Below are 15,294 nucleotides of genomic sequence, written 5' to 3'. Positions count from 1 at the left end.
AAGAATTTTTAGAGGCAAGCTAGAGCTCCATAAACTTGGATTTTTTAAAGAATTTTTAGAGGCAAGCTAGAGCTCCATAAACGTGGATTTTTAAACGAATTTTTGGAGGCAAGCTAGAGCTCCATAAACGTGGATTTTTAAAAGAATTTTTAGAGGCAAGCTAGAGCTCCATAAACGTGGATTTTTTTTAAAGAATTTTTAGAGGAAACCTTGAGCCTTCCAAACTTGGATTTTTTTAAAGAATTTTTAGAGGAAACCTTGAGCCTCCCAAACGTGGATTTTTTAAAGAATTTTTAGAGGAAACCTTGAGCCTCCCAAACGTGGATTTTTTAAAGAATTTTTAGAGGAAACCTTAAGCCTCCCAACCGTGGATTTTTTAAAGAATTTTTAGAGGAAACCTTGAGCCTCCCAAACGTGGATTTTTTTTAAAGAATTTTTAGAGGAAACCTTGAGCCTCCCAAACGTGGTTTTTTTTTAAAGATTTTTTAGAGGAAACCTTGAGCCTCCCAAACGTGGTTTTTTTAAAGATTTTTTTTAGAGGAAACCTTGAGCCTCCCAAACGTGGATTTTGTAAAGAATTTTTAGAGGAAACCTTGAGCCTCCCAAAAGTGGATTTTTTAAAGAATTTTTAGAGGAAACCTTGAGCCTCCCAAACGTGGATTTTTTAAAGAATTTTTAGAGGCAAGCTAGAGCTCCATAAACTTGGATTTTTTAAAGAATTTTTAGAGGCAAGCTAGAGCTCCATAAACGTGGATTTTTTAAAGAATTTTTAGAGGCAAGCTAGAGCTCCATAAACGTGGATTTTTAAACGAATTTTTGGAGGCAAGCTAGAGCTCCATAAACGTGGATTTTTAAAAGAATTTTTAGAGGCAAGCTAGAGCTCCATAAACGTGGATTTTTTTTAAAGAATTTTTAGAGGAAACCTTGAGCCTTCCAAACTTGGATTTTTTTAAAGAATTTTTAGAGGAAACCTTGAGCCTCCCAAACGTGGATTTTTTAAAGAATTTTTAGAGGAAACCTTGAGCCTCCCAAACGTGGATTTTTTAAAGAATTTTTAGAGGAAACCTTAAGCCTCCCAAACGTGGATTTTTTAAAGAATTTTTAGAGGAAACCTTGAGCCTCCCAAACGTGGATTTTTTTTAAAGAATTTTTAGAGGAAACCTTGAGCCTCCCAAACGTGGTTTTTTTTTAAAGATTTTTTAGAGGAAACCTTGAGCCTCCCAAACGTGGTTTTTTTTAAAGATTTTTTTAGAGGAAACCTTGAGCCTCCCAAACGTGGATTTTGTAAAGAATTTTTAGAGGAAACCTTGAGCCTCCCAAAAGTGGATTTTTTAAAGAATTTTTAGAGGAAACCTTGAGCCTCCCAAACGTGGATTTTTTAAAGAATTTTTAGAGGAAACCTTGAGCCTCCCAAACGTGGATTTTTTAAAGAATTTTTAGAGGAAGCCTTGAGCCTCCCAAACGTGGATTTTTTAAAGAATTTTTAGAGGAAACCTTGGGCCTCCCAAACGTGGATTTTTTTTAAAGAATTTTTAGAGGAAACCTTGAGCCTCCCAAACGTGGATTTTTAAAGAGTTTTTAGAAGAAACCTTGAGCCTCTCAAACGTGGATTTTTTAAAGAATTTTTACAGGAAACCTTGAGCCTACCAAACGTGGATTTTTTAAAGAATTTTTACAGGAAACCTTGAGCCTCCCAAACGTGGATTTTTTTAAAGAATTTTTACAGGAAACCTTGAGCATCCCAAACGTGGATTTTTTTAAAGAATTTTTAGAGGAAACCTTGAGCCTCCCAAACGTGGATTTTTTTTAAAGAATTTTTAGAGGAAACCTTGAGCCTCCCATACGTGGATTTTTTAAAGAATTTTTAGAGGAAACCTAGAGCCTTCTATACGTGGATTTTTTAAAGAATTTTTAGAGGAAACCTTGAGCCTCCCAAACGTGGATTTTTTAAAAAAATTTTAGAGGAAACCTTGAGCCTCCCAAACGTGGATTTTTTTTTAAAGAATTTTTAGAGGAAACCTTGAGCCTCCCAAACGTGGATTTCTTAAAGAATTTTTAGAGGAAAACTTGAGCCTCACTAACGTGGATTTTTTAAAGAATTTTTAGAGGAAACCTTGAGCCTCCCAAACGTGGATTTTTTAAAGAATTTTTAGAGGAAACCTTGAGCCTCCCAAACGTGGATTTTTTAAAGAATTTTTAGAGGAAACCTTGAGCCTCCCAAACGTGGATTTTTTAAAGAATTTTTAGAGGAAACCTTGAGCCTCCCAAACGTGGATTTTTTAAAGAATTTTTAGAGGAAACCTTGAGCCTCCCAAACGTGGATTTTTTTTAGAGGAAACCTCGAGCCTCCCAAACGTGGATTTTTTAAAGAATTTTTAGAGGAAACCTTGAGCCTCCCAAACGTGGATTTTTTAAAGAATTTTTAGAGGAAACCTTGAGCCTCCCAAACGTGGATTTTTTAAAGAATTTTTAGAGGAAACCTTGAGCCTCCCAAACGTGGATTTTTTAAAGAGTTTTTAGAGGAAACCTTGAGCCTCCCAAACGTGGATTTTTTAAAGAATTTTTAGAGGAAACCTTGAGCCTCCCAAACGTGGATTTTTTTAAAGAATTTTTAGAGGAAACCTTGAGCCTCCCAAACGTGGATTTTTTAAAGAGTTTTTAGAGGAAACCTTGAGCCTACCAAACGTGGATTTTTTAAAGAATTTTTAGAGGAAACCTTGAGCCTCCCAAACGCGGATTTTTTTAAAGAATTTTTAGAGGAAACCTTGAGCCTCCCAAACGCGGATTTTTTAAAGAATTTTTAGAGGAAACCTTGAGCCTCCCAAACGCGGATTTTTTAAAGAATTTTTAGAGGAAACCTTGAGCCTCCCAAACGTGGATTTTATAAAGAATTTTTAGAGGCAAACTAGAGCTCCATAAACGTGGATTTTTTAAAGAATTTTTAGAGGCAAGCTAGAGCTTTACAAACGTGGATTTTTTAAAGAATTTTTAGAGGAAACCTAGAGCCACATAAACGTGGATTTTTTAAAGAATTTTTAGAGGAAACCTAGAGCCACATAAACGTGGATTTTTTAAAGAATTTTTAGAGGAAACCTAGAGCCACATAAACGTGGATTTTTTAACGAATTTTTAGAGGAAACCTAGAGCCACATAAACGTGGATTTTTTAAAGAATTTTTAGAGGAAACCTAGAGCCACATAAACGTGGATTTTTTAAAGAATTTTTAGAGGAAACCTAGAGCCACATAAACGTGGATTTTTTAAAGAATTTTTAGAGGAAACCTAGAGCCAAATAAACGTGGATTTTTTAAAGAATTTTTAGAGGAAACCTTGAGCCTCCCAAACGTGGATTTTTTAAAGAATTTTTAGAGGAAACCTTGAGCCTCCCAAACGTGGATTTTTTAAAGAATTTTTAGAAGGAACCTTGAGCCTCCCTAAAGTGGATTTTTTAAAGAATTTTTAGAAGGAACCTTGAGCCTCCCAAACGTGGATTTTTTAAAGAATTTTTAGAGGAAACCTTGAGCCTCCAAAACGTGGATTTTTTAAAGAATTTTTAGAGGAAACCTTGAGCCTCCCAAACGTGGAGTTTTTAAAGAATTTTTAGAGGAAACCTTGAGCCTCCCAAACGTGGATTTTTTAAAGAATTTTTAGAGGAAACCTTGAGCCTCCCAAAAGTGGATTTTTTAAAGAATTTTTAGAGGAAACCTTGAGCCTCCCTAACGTGGATTTTTTAAAGAATTTTTAGAGGAAACCTTGAGCCTCCCTAACGTGGATTTTTTAACGAATTTTTAGAGGAAACCTTGAGCCTCCCAAACGTGGATTTTTTAAAGAATTTTTAGAGGAAACCTTGAGCCTCCCAAAAGTGGATTTTTTAAAGAATTTTTAGAGGAAACCTTGAGCCTCCCAAAAGTGGATTTTTTAAAGAATTTTAAGAGGAAACCTTGAGCCTCCTGAACGTGGATTTTTTAAAGAATTTTTAGAGGAAACCTTGAGCCTCCCTAACGTGGATTTTTTAACGAATTTTTAGAGGAAACCTAGGGCTGTAAACAAGATATGTGTCAACATGATTTTAAAGAATTTTTAGAGGAAACCTAGAGCCACGTTTAGATTAAAAAACTTAAATTTAAAATTTTTAAAATTTTTAAATTTTTAAAAGAATTTTTAGAGGAAATCCATAGCGTCCCAAACGTGGATTTTCAAAAAAATTTGTAGAGGAAACCTAGAGCCTCCCAAACGTGGATTTTTTAAAGAAATTTTAGTGGAAACCTTGAGATTCCCAAACGTGGATATTTAAATGAATTTTTAGAGGAAACTTTGAGCCTCCCTCAAACTTGGATTTTTAAAAGAATTTGTAGAGGAAACCTAGAGCCTCTCAAATGTGGATTTTCAAAAGAATTTTTAGAGGAAAGTGGATTTTTAAAAGATTTTTTAGAGGAAACCTAGAGCCCACAAACGTGGATTTTAAAAGAATTTTTGGAGGAAACCTAGAGCCTCTCAAATGTGGATTTTTAAAGAATTTTTAGAGTAAACCTAGAGCTGTAAACAAGATGACATGTACCACCATGAAGTTCTACCTCTACACTTCATTGAATGTTCAATATTACCGAGCGTATTCAAGGAAATAATAAGACCATAACAATGCCAAAGACGGTCAAATTCATGAGGTCATACTCCTTCAATAGAAAGATTATGACCAACTTAAGCCCCCCTTATTATGTAAAATAATTTTCCAATTAGTTATTAATTCTTGTCATTTTCTTGACAGTCTGAATGATGACCTGCACAACATTTTTTTTTTTTTTAAATAAAATAAACCAAGACCCAAAAATGGAAATTTACCACAACTTTTACGTGTCTAATTCAAGAAGAACCCAATGAAGTTTACATTTTTCTATTAAAAGGAAGAAGAAGAATAGATGAAGGAAATTTGTTGCGGTTATAATTTGTTCAATGTTCTCTTTCAGGCAATAACAAAATTTTCCATTACAAATAGAAAAAAAGGGAATCTTTAAGAAAAGGCCAAAAAGGTCACAAGTCCACATAGACGCGCTCGCACACACACAATCCATGAATGGGAAAAATATAATAATAATTCTACAAACACCAAATGAAGTGGAAAGGAATGGAAATCGAAAGAATGAACAAAAAATTACGACACTAACAAATGATGATTTGATGCTAAGGAGTGTGCAATAGGGTAGCACAAAGTCATCAAGAAGTTAAACACCATCATCCTCATCATTGACGATGAAGATGGACGACGACGATCGTACGGAAAAAACAAGAAAACCAAAAATACGATGAACCAAAATTGTGATGTATGGCACGCATTTCCTGCTTAAGAAACTCACAGAGGCATAACAACAAACAAAAGTATCCAAATGGATTGCACTCCAGCAACACCCAGGCCGGCAAGCAGGCAGCCTGTCTAGGGACCAGTTTTGTGTATTAATTAGGTTTCCATTTTTTCCTTACCATGACAACATTTTTTTTTTTAATTTTCCTAGAGCCTCCTAATGTGTGCTTAAATGCTGTATGAAATGTATTCTCAAATCGTTTTCGTAGAGAAAACACACGTTCTACATAAACTGCCATGTCAAGGCAGGTGGTGGATAAATTAAACAGTCGACACTTTAAAGTAATTTGTTATCCCAGCTTTGCTTTTAGTTTTCAAGCTGGGCGTAGGCTATGGAATTTTAAAAAAAAGTTTTACTTACTTGGATTGTTGTTGGTTTCACGCCAATGTGTTGCCGCCTGACAGCCAAATGTTGCTCGACTTATACCCTTACAGCAGGACCATCGTTTACCCGACCATAGACCAGGATGAAAACGATATGATTTTGGGGTGTTGGTATCTTCACAAACTGGAAAGAGAAGGAAAAATGATTTTTTTATAAATGTGGATTTAAATAATTTTTAAAGGTAAGCTAGAGCTTCATACACGTGGATTTTTTTAAAGAATTTTTAGAGGCAAGCTAGAGCTTTATAAACGTGAAGAGCTTTAGAGCTTTATAAACGTGGATTTTTTACATAATTTTTAGGGGCAAGCTAGAGCTTCATAAACGTGGATTTTTTAAAGAAATTTTCCAAGAAACCTTGAGCCACATAAACGTGGATTTTTTAAAGAATTTTCCAAGAAACCTTGAGCCACATAAACGTGGATTTTGTTAAAATGTTTTTCCAAGAAACCTTGAGCCACATTAACGTGGATTTTGTTAAAATGTTTTTCCAAGAAACCTTGAGCCACATTAACGTGGATTTTGTTAAAATGTTTTTCCAAGAAACCTTGAGCCACATTAACGTGGATTTTGTTAAAATGTTTTTCCAAGAAACCTTGAGCCACATTAACGTGGATTTTGTTAAAATGTTTTTCCAAGAAACCTTGAGCCACATAAACGTGGATTTTTTAAAGAATTTTTCCAAGAAACCTTGAGCCACATAAACGTGGATTTTTTAAAGAATTTTTTAGAGCCAGCCTGAGCGTCCCAAACTTGGATTTTTTATAAAATTTTTCCAAGAAACCTTGAGCCACATAAGCGTGGATTTTTTAAAGAATTTTCCCAAGAAACCTTGAGCCACATAAGCGTGGATTTTTTAAAGAATTTTCCCAAGAAACCTTGAGCCACATAAGCGTGGATTTTTTAAAGAATTTTCCCAAGAAACCTTGAGCCACATAAGCGTGGATTTTTTAAAGAATTTTCCCAAGAAACCTTGAGCCACATAAGCGTGGATTTTTTAAAGAATTTTCCCAAGAAACCTTGAGCCACATAAGCGTGGATTTTTTAAAGAATTTTCCCAAGAAACCTTGAGCCACATAAGCGTGGATTTTTTAAAGAATTTTCCCAAGAAACCTTGAGCCACATAAGCGTGGATTTTTTAAAGAATTTTCCCAAGAAACCTTGAGCCACATAAGCGTGGATTTTTTAAAGAATTTTCCCAAGAAACCTTGAGCCACATAAGCGTGGATTTTTTAAAGAATTTTCCCAAGAAACCTTGAGCCACATAAGCGTGGATTTTTTAAAGAATTTTCCCAAGAAACCTTGAGCCACATAAGCGTGGATTTTTTAAAGAATTTTCCCAAGAAACCTTGAGCCACATAAGCGTGGATTTTTTAAAGAATTTTCCCAAGAAACCTTGAGCCACATAAGCGTGGATTTTTTAAAGAATTTTCCCAAGAAACCTTGAGCCACATAAGCGTGGATTTTTTAAAGAATTTTCCCAAGAAACCTTGAGCCACATAAGCGTGGATTTTTTAAAGAATTTTCCCAAGAAACCTTGAGCCACATAAGCGTGGATTTTTTAAAGAATTTTCCCAAGAAACCTTGAGCCACATAAGCGTGGATTTTTTAAAGAATTTTCCCAAGAAACCTTGAGCCACATAAGCGTGGATTTTTTAAAGAATTTTCCCAAGAAACCTTGAGCCACATAAGCGTGGATTTTTTAAAGAATTTTCCCAAGAAACCTTGAGCCACATAAGCGTGGATTTTTTAAAGAATTTTCCCAAGAAACCTTGAGCCACATAAGCGTGGATTTTTTAAAGAATTTTCCCAAGAAACCTTGAGCCACATAAGCGTGGATTTTTTAAAGAATTTTCCCAAGAAACCTTGAGCCACATAAGCGTGGATTTTTTAAAGAATTTTCCCAAGAAACCTTGAGCCACATAAGCGTGGATTTTTTAAAGAATTTTCCCAAGAAACCTTGAGCCACATAAGCGTGGATTTTTTAAAGAATTTTCCCAAGAAACCTTGAGCCACATAAGCGTGGATTTTTTAAAGAATTTTCCCAAGAAACCTTGAGCCACATAAGCGTGGATTTTTTAAAGAATTTTCCCAAGAAACCTTGAGCCACATAAGCGTGGATTTTTTAAAGAATTTTCCCAAGAAACCTTGAGCCACATAAGCGTGGATTTTTTAAAGAATTTTCCCAAGAAACCTTGAGCCACATAAGCGTGGATTTTTTAAAGAATTTTCCCAAGAAACCTTGAGCCACATAAGCGTGGATTTTTTAAAGAATTTTCCCAAGAAACCTTGAGCCACATAAGCGTGGATTTTTTAAAGAATTTTCCCAAGAAACCTTGAGCCACATAAGCGTGGATTTTTTAAAGAATTTTCCCAAGAAACCTTGAGCCACATAAGCGTGGATTTTTTAAAGAATTTTCCCAAGAAACCTTGAGCCACATAAGCGTGGATTTTTTAAAGAATTTTCCCAAGAAACCTTGAGCCACATAAGCGTGGATTTTTTAAAGAATTTTCCCAAGAAACCTTGAGCCACATAAGCGTGGATTTTTTAAAGAATTTTCCCAAGAAACCTTGAGCCACATAAGCGTGGATTTTTTAAAGAATTTTCCCAAGAAACCTTGAGCCACATAAGCGTGGATTTTTTAAAGAATTTTCCCAAGAAACCTTGAGCCACATAAGCGTGGATTTTTTAAAGAATTTTCCCAAGAAACCTTGAGCCACATAAGCGTGGATTTTTTAAAGAATTTTCCCAAGAAACCTTGAGCCACATAAGCGTGGATTTTTGAAAGATTTTTTAGAGGAAAGCTACAGCCTCCTAAACGTGGATTTTTTAAAGAATTTTTAGAGGAAGTCTGCAACCTTATGAACGTGGATTTTTTCAAGAATTTTTAGAGGAAGTCTGCAACCTTATAAACGTGGATTTTTTAAAGAATTTTTAGAGGAAGTCTGCAACCTTATATACGTGGATTTTTTAAAGAATTTTTAGAGGAAGTCTGCAACCTTATAAACGTGGATTTTTTAACGAATTTTTAGAGGAAGTCTGCAACCTTATAAACGTGGATTTTTTAAAGAATTTTTAGAGAAAGTCTGCAACCTTATAAACGTGGATTTCTTAAAGAATTTTTAGAGGAAGTCTGCAACCTTATAAAAGTGGATTTTTTAAAGAATTTTTAGAGGAAGTCTGCAACCTTATAGACGTGGATTTTTTAAAGAATTTTTAGAGGAAGTCTGCAACCTTATAAACGTGGATTTTTTAAAGAATTTTTAGAGGAAGTCTGCAACCTTATAAACGTGGATTTTTTAAAGAATTTTTAGAGGAAGTCTGCAACCTTATAAACGTGGATTTTTTAAAGAATTTTTAGAGGAAGTCTGCAACCTTATAAACGTGGATTTTTTAAAGAATTTTTAGAGGAAGTCTGCAACCTCATAAACAAGGATTTTTTAAGGAATTTTTAGAGGAAGTCTGCAACCTCATAGACCTGGATTTTTTAAAGAATTTTTAGAGGAAGTCTGCAACCTTATAAACGTGGATTTTTTAAAGAATTTTTAGAGGAAGTCTGCAACCTTATAAACGTGGATTTTTTAAAGAATTTTTAGAGGAAGTCTGCAACCTTATAAACGTGGATTTTTTAAAGAATTTTTAGAGGAAGTCTGCAACCTTATAAACGTGGATTTTTTAAAGAATTTTTAGAGGAAGTCTGCAACCTTATAAACGTGGATTTTTTAATGAATTTTTGAGAAAATCTGCAACCTTATAAACCTGGATTTTTTAAAGAATTTTTGAGAAAATCTGCAACCTTATAAACGTGGATTTTTTAAAGAATTTTTAGAGGAAGTCTGCAACCTCATAAACAAGGATTTTTTAAAGAATTTTTAGAGGAAGTCTGCAACCTCATAAACAAGGATTTTTTAACGAATTTTTAGAGGAAGTCTGCAACCTCATAAACGTGGATTTTTTAAAGAATTTTCCCAAGAAACCTTGAGCCACATAAGCGTGGATTTTTTAAAGAATTTTCCCAAGAAACCTTGAATTTTTAGAGGAAGTCTGCCACCTCGTAAACATGGATTTTTTAAAGAATTTTTAGAGGAAGTCTGCCACCTCGTAAACGTGGATTTTTTAAAGAATTTTTAGAGGAAGTCTGCCACCTCGTAAACGTGGATTTTTTAAAGAATTTTCCCAAGAAACCTTGAGCCACATAAGCGTGGATTTTTTAAAGAATTTTCCCAAGAAACCTTGAATTTTTAGAGGAAGTCTGCCACCTCGTAAACATGGATTTTTTAAAGAATTTTTAGAGGAAGTCTGCCACCTCGTAAACGTGGATTTTTTAAAGAATTTTTAGAGGAAGTCTGCCACCTCGTAAACGTGGATTTTTTAAAGAATTTTTAGAGGAAGTCTGCCACCTCGTAAACGTGGATTTTTTAAAGAATTTTTAGAGGAAGTCTGCCACCTCGTAAACGTGGATTTTTTAAAGAATTTTTAGAGGAAGTCTGCCACCTCGTAAACGTGGATTTTTTAAAGAATTTTTAGAGGAAGTCTGCCACCTCGTAAACGTGGATTTTTTAAAGAATTTTTAGAGGAAGTCTGCCACCTCGTAAACGTGGATTTTTTAAAGAATTTTTAGAGGAAGTCTGCCACCTCGTAAACGTGGATTTTTTAAAGAATTTTTAGAGGAAGTCTGCCACCTCGTAAACGTGGATTTTTTAAAGAATTTTTAGAGGAAGTCTGCCACCTCGTAAACGTGGATTTTTTAAAGAATTTTTAGAGGAAGTCTGCCACCTCTAAACGTGGATTTTTTAAAGAATTTTTAGAGGAAGTCTGCCACCTCGTAAACGTGGATTTTTTAAAGAATTTTTAGAGGAAGTCTGCCACCTCGTAAACGTGGATTTTTTAAAGAATTTTTAGAGGAAGTCTGCCACCTCTAAACGTGGATTTTTTAAAGAATTTTTAGAGGAAGTCTGCCACCTCTAAACGTGGATTTTTTAAAGAATTTTTAGAGGAAGTCTGCCACCTCGTAAACGTGGATTTTTTAAAGAATTTTTAGAGGAAGTCTGCCACCTCTTAAACGTGGATTTTTTAAAGAATTTTTAGAGGAAATTTCAAAACACTGTGCCATTTAATGAAAATAATTAGGTCGTATTTTGTGGTGACTTCATTATTCATTTATTATCGTTTTTGTTTTGACTGTAGCAAAACAAAAACACCGCTTTGTGGTAAAGCAAGAAAATTCAATTTGAATTTATGTCACTCTTGTTGTGACAGTTAATGCCACCAGCACAAGCCTACCAGTGCTTCGTGATGATGGTGGGCGTTGTTAATAGAATTAATTTAACAGTAAATTATGTAAATATAAAGGAACATTACAAAATAATTGAATTTTTTCAAAAAAATTTGTTTGTAATTGTCTCTGTGACAAAGTCAAATGAAACTGGCAGGCCTCGGGGGAAATAAGGAAGCATTGTTCTCTGTTAGGGAGAGTTAATTTATGTTAATGATGAAAATTTAGGGTGTGATGATTGGTAACAAAATTTAGGATGAGGACAAAATTGTAGAAAATATCAGGGCAATCATGAATAAAAATTCCTTGCGGAATTTGTTACCATTTCCCGATTTCACAATTTTTTATTTTCATATTTATGTCCAAAAAGGGAATATTTTTTTGAATTCGGCGAGAATAATCCATAATCAAGTGATTCAAGTAGTTTTCAACGTTTTAAAATTATTTTCCCTGCGAAAAAATTCCGAGGGAAATATTCATGATTGCCCTGTATATTTTGTTCGATATTTGTTTTTTTTTTTTTTTTTTTTTTTTGTTTTAATTTGTACAAAAATAAATATAAATATAATAATATATAAAATAAGGAAAGGCCCTTCTGTAAAGCCTTATTGTTTCCAAGTCAGCAATAAAAACTGACCTGGTGGTCTTGGACAGACCCCGCTTCACAGCTACAATAACCGGTTAAATTTATGAAAAAAAAAAAATAGTGTTAAAACTTCACCTAAACGGATCTGAGGCCCCTGCTGATTTTAACGTTTAACAATTTCGAGCATAGTAGCGTGACTTCCTGGCAATCATAGAGTGCATGAATATCTCACATGATTATGGGGGCACCTATGCCACCTTCGATTATCTTGAATGCGCTTTTACACATGAAATTTTTTATTTTAAAATTTTCAGTATTTAAAACCTTTTAGCGATAAAAGAAAAACTACCTCACATTAACTACCAATAACTTTTATGGTAGTATAAATATTGTCGACGATGCTTTTTTTAATAGTTTTATTGGAAACCATTCTTGGTGAGAAAAGTCCTATAATGAACCCAACTAATAGCCAACATAAAAATTATATTAAAGAAGGCAACACAAAAAGCAGAAAAACGAAGAATAAGACAAGAAAAAACGATAATCATTAAAAACGCCCAGCCATCCCAATAAAGAAAATAAGTTAAGAAATAAAATTCATATAAAAATCTCCCAACATCGACTAGCATTCCCCACACCAGTCGATATTGGGGAGTAACCCACCACAAAGCATAGCAGAGATAAGACTACAACTGAAGAAGAACGAAAAAACCTCGCCAAAGACGACAACCTACACCAATAAAAAACATAAAAATGTAGTCAGCTAAATAAATGATTGGGAAGAGGCGACAGGGGAATAGAAATCTCAGGATTAGAAATTGGGTCAATACATAAACGAATAGTTCAAATTATCAGAAGTCAAAAGATCACGACATTGGTAGCATCAGCATCATCATCGTCGTCGTCGCAGTCATTGACGACGACACCAACATCATTCTCAGCATCTCTAAGCTGTATGCCACCAGCCACACCACACAAAAAAAGACCGCATTATGATGGCATGGAATAACACATCTTCAACCTCAAACATGTGATCATCATTGTTATCATCGTCATCATCTTCCTCCCTCTCCTCCTTCCCCTATCGTAATCATAAACCAATTTTCCTTAACCGAGAAGTACCAACAACCAAAAACAAACAAAAAAAAAATCCAATCAAATCAACCGCTAAATCCACAGAAAAAAGTCAATGTCTGCAAATTGTTTAAAACTCTGTTAGACGCACAAACTTTTCTTTCTCATGGCTGGCAAGGCAAGTTAAGAGGCAGCCAATGCTAATAACAACCGTTAGAAAATTACCAACTATTTAAACAAGTGTAAAACCACAATCCCACAAAATTATAATCATTTTACCATTTTTGTTTTGCTGTTTGTTGTAGGAGGTGTTGTTACACCGGTAATACAAAAAAATAGCAACACTCCCTTTTTCCGTTTTGCGTGTTATTCTTCCTTAGAAATAAAAGTGGGAAGGCTTTAATTAACTCTAAATGCTTGAGCACAACTATTGGTTGATTGGCATGCAACATGGCTGAGGGATTAAGAGACAAATGTTTTATTATAATTGAGGGCATGGGTGCCACCGTGGTGCAATGGTATGCACACCCGCCTTGCACGCTGAAGGTGGGTTCGATTCCCCGGCCAAGCAACATCAAACATTTTTCAACGGTGGCAAAATACCCCTCAGTAATGTTGGCGACATTTCCTGAGTATTTCAGCCTTGAAAAACTTCTCCACAAGTGGTGTCTTAAGACACGCCGTTCGGACTCGGCGATAAACAGTAGGTCCCATATCATTGAGCTAAATATGAATCGGGGTGCACTCATTGATATGAGAGAAGTCTCCCTTGTCCCGTATGGGATGTTGTGGAACAATGTATAGCAGAGATAGTTTTATCAAGAGAAAAGTGTCCTATCTTATCATGATGATTATATACAATTTCCCTCCTGCATGTCTTTGGAACAACCCATTTCAATCCTTTTTCAGTTCTTTTGTACAACCGTTCCTGCTTCAACGCGTATTCATCATGTATTCGTATTCATCTCTTTTGGTAAAGGCTGTTCTCAAAGCTGCACACTCCGTGACAACTTTAAATTCTATTCCCAGTAAATACACCCTAAAGCGTTTTAATGAATAGACAACCGCCAATGTTTCCAATTCATACGAATGATGTCGTTGTTCCTCTTTTGATGTTGAATGACTAAAATATGCCACAGGTTTTAACAAATTATCTGTTTGTTTTTGAAGTAAAACTGCACCTACTCCCCATTTATTTGCGTCTGTGTGCAACTCAGTATATGCTTCTCTGTCATAAATTGCTAATAGTTAGACGCCGTTTTAATTCTACAAATGCTTTATGTTGTTCATCCCCCACAGAAAAGTGTCCTATCTTATCATGATGATTATATAAAATTTCCCTTCTGCAAGTCTTTGGAACAACCCATTTCAATCCTTTTTCCGTTCTTTTGTACAATGAATTCATCTCTCTTCTTTTTTACCAAAATTTCCAGTTCTTGAATCTTTGCATGCAATTCATCCCTTGTCGCATTGGTATCACCCACAATTATAACGGAATTTTCAGAAACACGAGATCCAATTTGGTTTCTGCCTCGGTTCTGAGTTCTCGACTGCAACCTGCTTTCTCTTCTCAATTAGGATTGAATAAAATAGCTTAAAAATTTTTCAGGCTATTGATTTCAGCGATCCCACCGCTGCTTTTGTAAGAATCTATATTCTTTGTAATAAAACGACGACCGTATTGTTGAACAATTGAATCAAGAATAAATTTATTTTTCCATATTTTTTTAGTATCCATAAATTATATTTCATGGATTCCTTTTCCCAAAATAATTTTATGAAATGTATTTATGTAAGTGCCTTTACTATCGACATATTCAATTGCTTGGCCTTGTAACATGATGTGTTCTGTATTGGTGTTGTTTATTCTTATGGCCTTTGTTTTCTTGATGTTAATCTCAAGTCCAACATTACGAGCAAGTCTCTCCAGGTCTTCTAATTTTGACTGCATTTTGGATATCTTGTGAGAGAAAAGGTATATATCATCCGCATAGTCTAAGTCTTCGAGTTGTCGTGAGACTCCATGTTATGCCTCTTCTCTGAGAGCAGACTTCATTCATTATTTCATCCAGTACAATTGTGAACAGTAGGGGTGACAGAGGGCATCCTTGCTTTACTCCCGCGTTTGTGAGGAATGGTTGGCCTATGTTTCCGTTGGGATGAACTGAGAGTTCTGCATTCTGGTACATCGCTTTTATTATTCGGATTATTTACTGGGGTACTCCCTTTTTGCTCAATGCTTCCCATATGGCAGTTCGTCTGATGGTGTCGTAGGCTAGAATCGATGAACAGTAGATACAGGGGGGTGCGCCATTCTATTGGGTATTGGCCTGGTCTACACAGTTTCTATTTGGTCTGAAGCCAGCTTGTTCATCTCTTAGAATGTTTTCTACTTGACTTTGATTTCTTTCGTGTATTATAACTGCTAGTATTTTGTATATGGTGTTGAGCAGGGTTATTCCTCTCCCGTTGTTACAGTCTTTTAAGTCTCCATTTTTCGGTAACTTTACAATGATACCTTACTTCCATGTTGGAGGCAGTCTTTCTTCTTCCCAAGCTGATATGATGTGTGGTCGTAGTAATTCAGCTGCGGTTTTAGCGTCGGCCTGTAAAGCTTCTGC

At 35.1% G+C, this 15,294-nt stretch overlaps 1 protein-coding gene across 1 annotated transcript in view; it reads right to left on the bottom strand.

The window, feature by feature from the left end:
• Positions 1–3,787: 3,787 nt before the first annotated feature.
• LOC141394954 (tyrosine-protein kinase Btk-like) overlaps positions 3,788–15,294 on the bottom strand; it is a 209,544-nt gene continuing 198,037 nt past the window's right edge. Inside the window, exon 5 of the mRNA XM_073970136.1 lies at positions 3,788–5,863. Within this exon, the coding sequence (XP_073826237.1) occupies positions 5,709–5,863 (155 nt within the window). The 3' untranslated portion in view covers positions 3,788–5,708. The remainder of the gene's footprint in view (positions 5,864–15,294) is intronic.

The sequence above is a fragment of the Musca autumnalis genome, unplaced genomic scaffold (genome assembly GCF_047663935.1).
Source record: "Musca autumnalis isolate F117 unplaced genomic scaffold, ASM4766393v1 scaffold_2, whole genome shotgun sequence".
In the NCBI taxonomy this organism is placed as follows: Eukaryota; Metazoa; Arthropoda; class Insecta; order Diptera; family Muscidae; genus Musca; species Musca autumnalis.
This window is presented reverse-complemented; position numbering and strand designations above follow the sequence as displayed.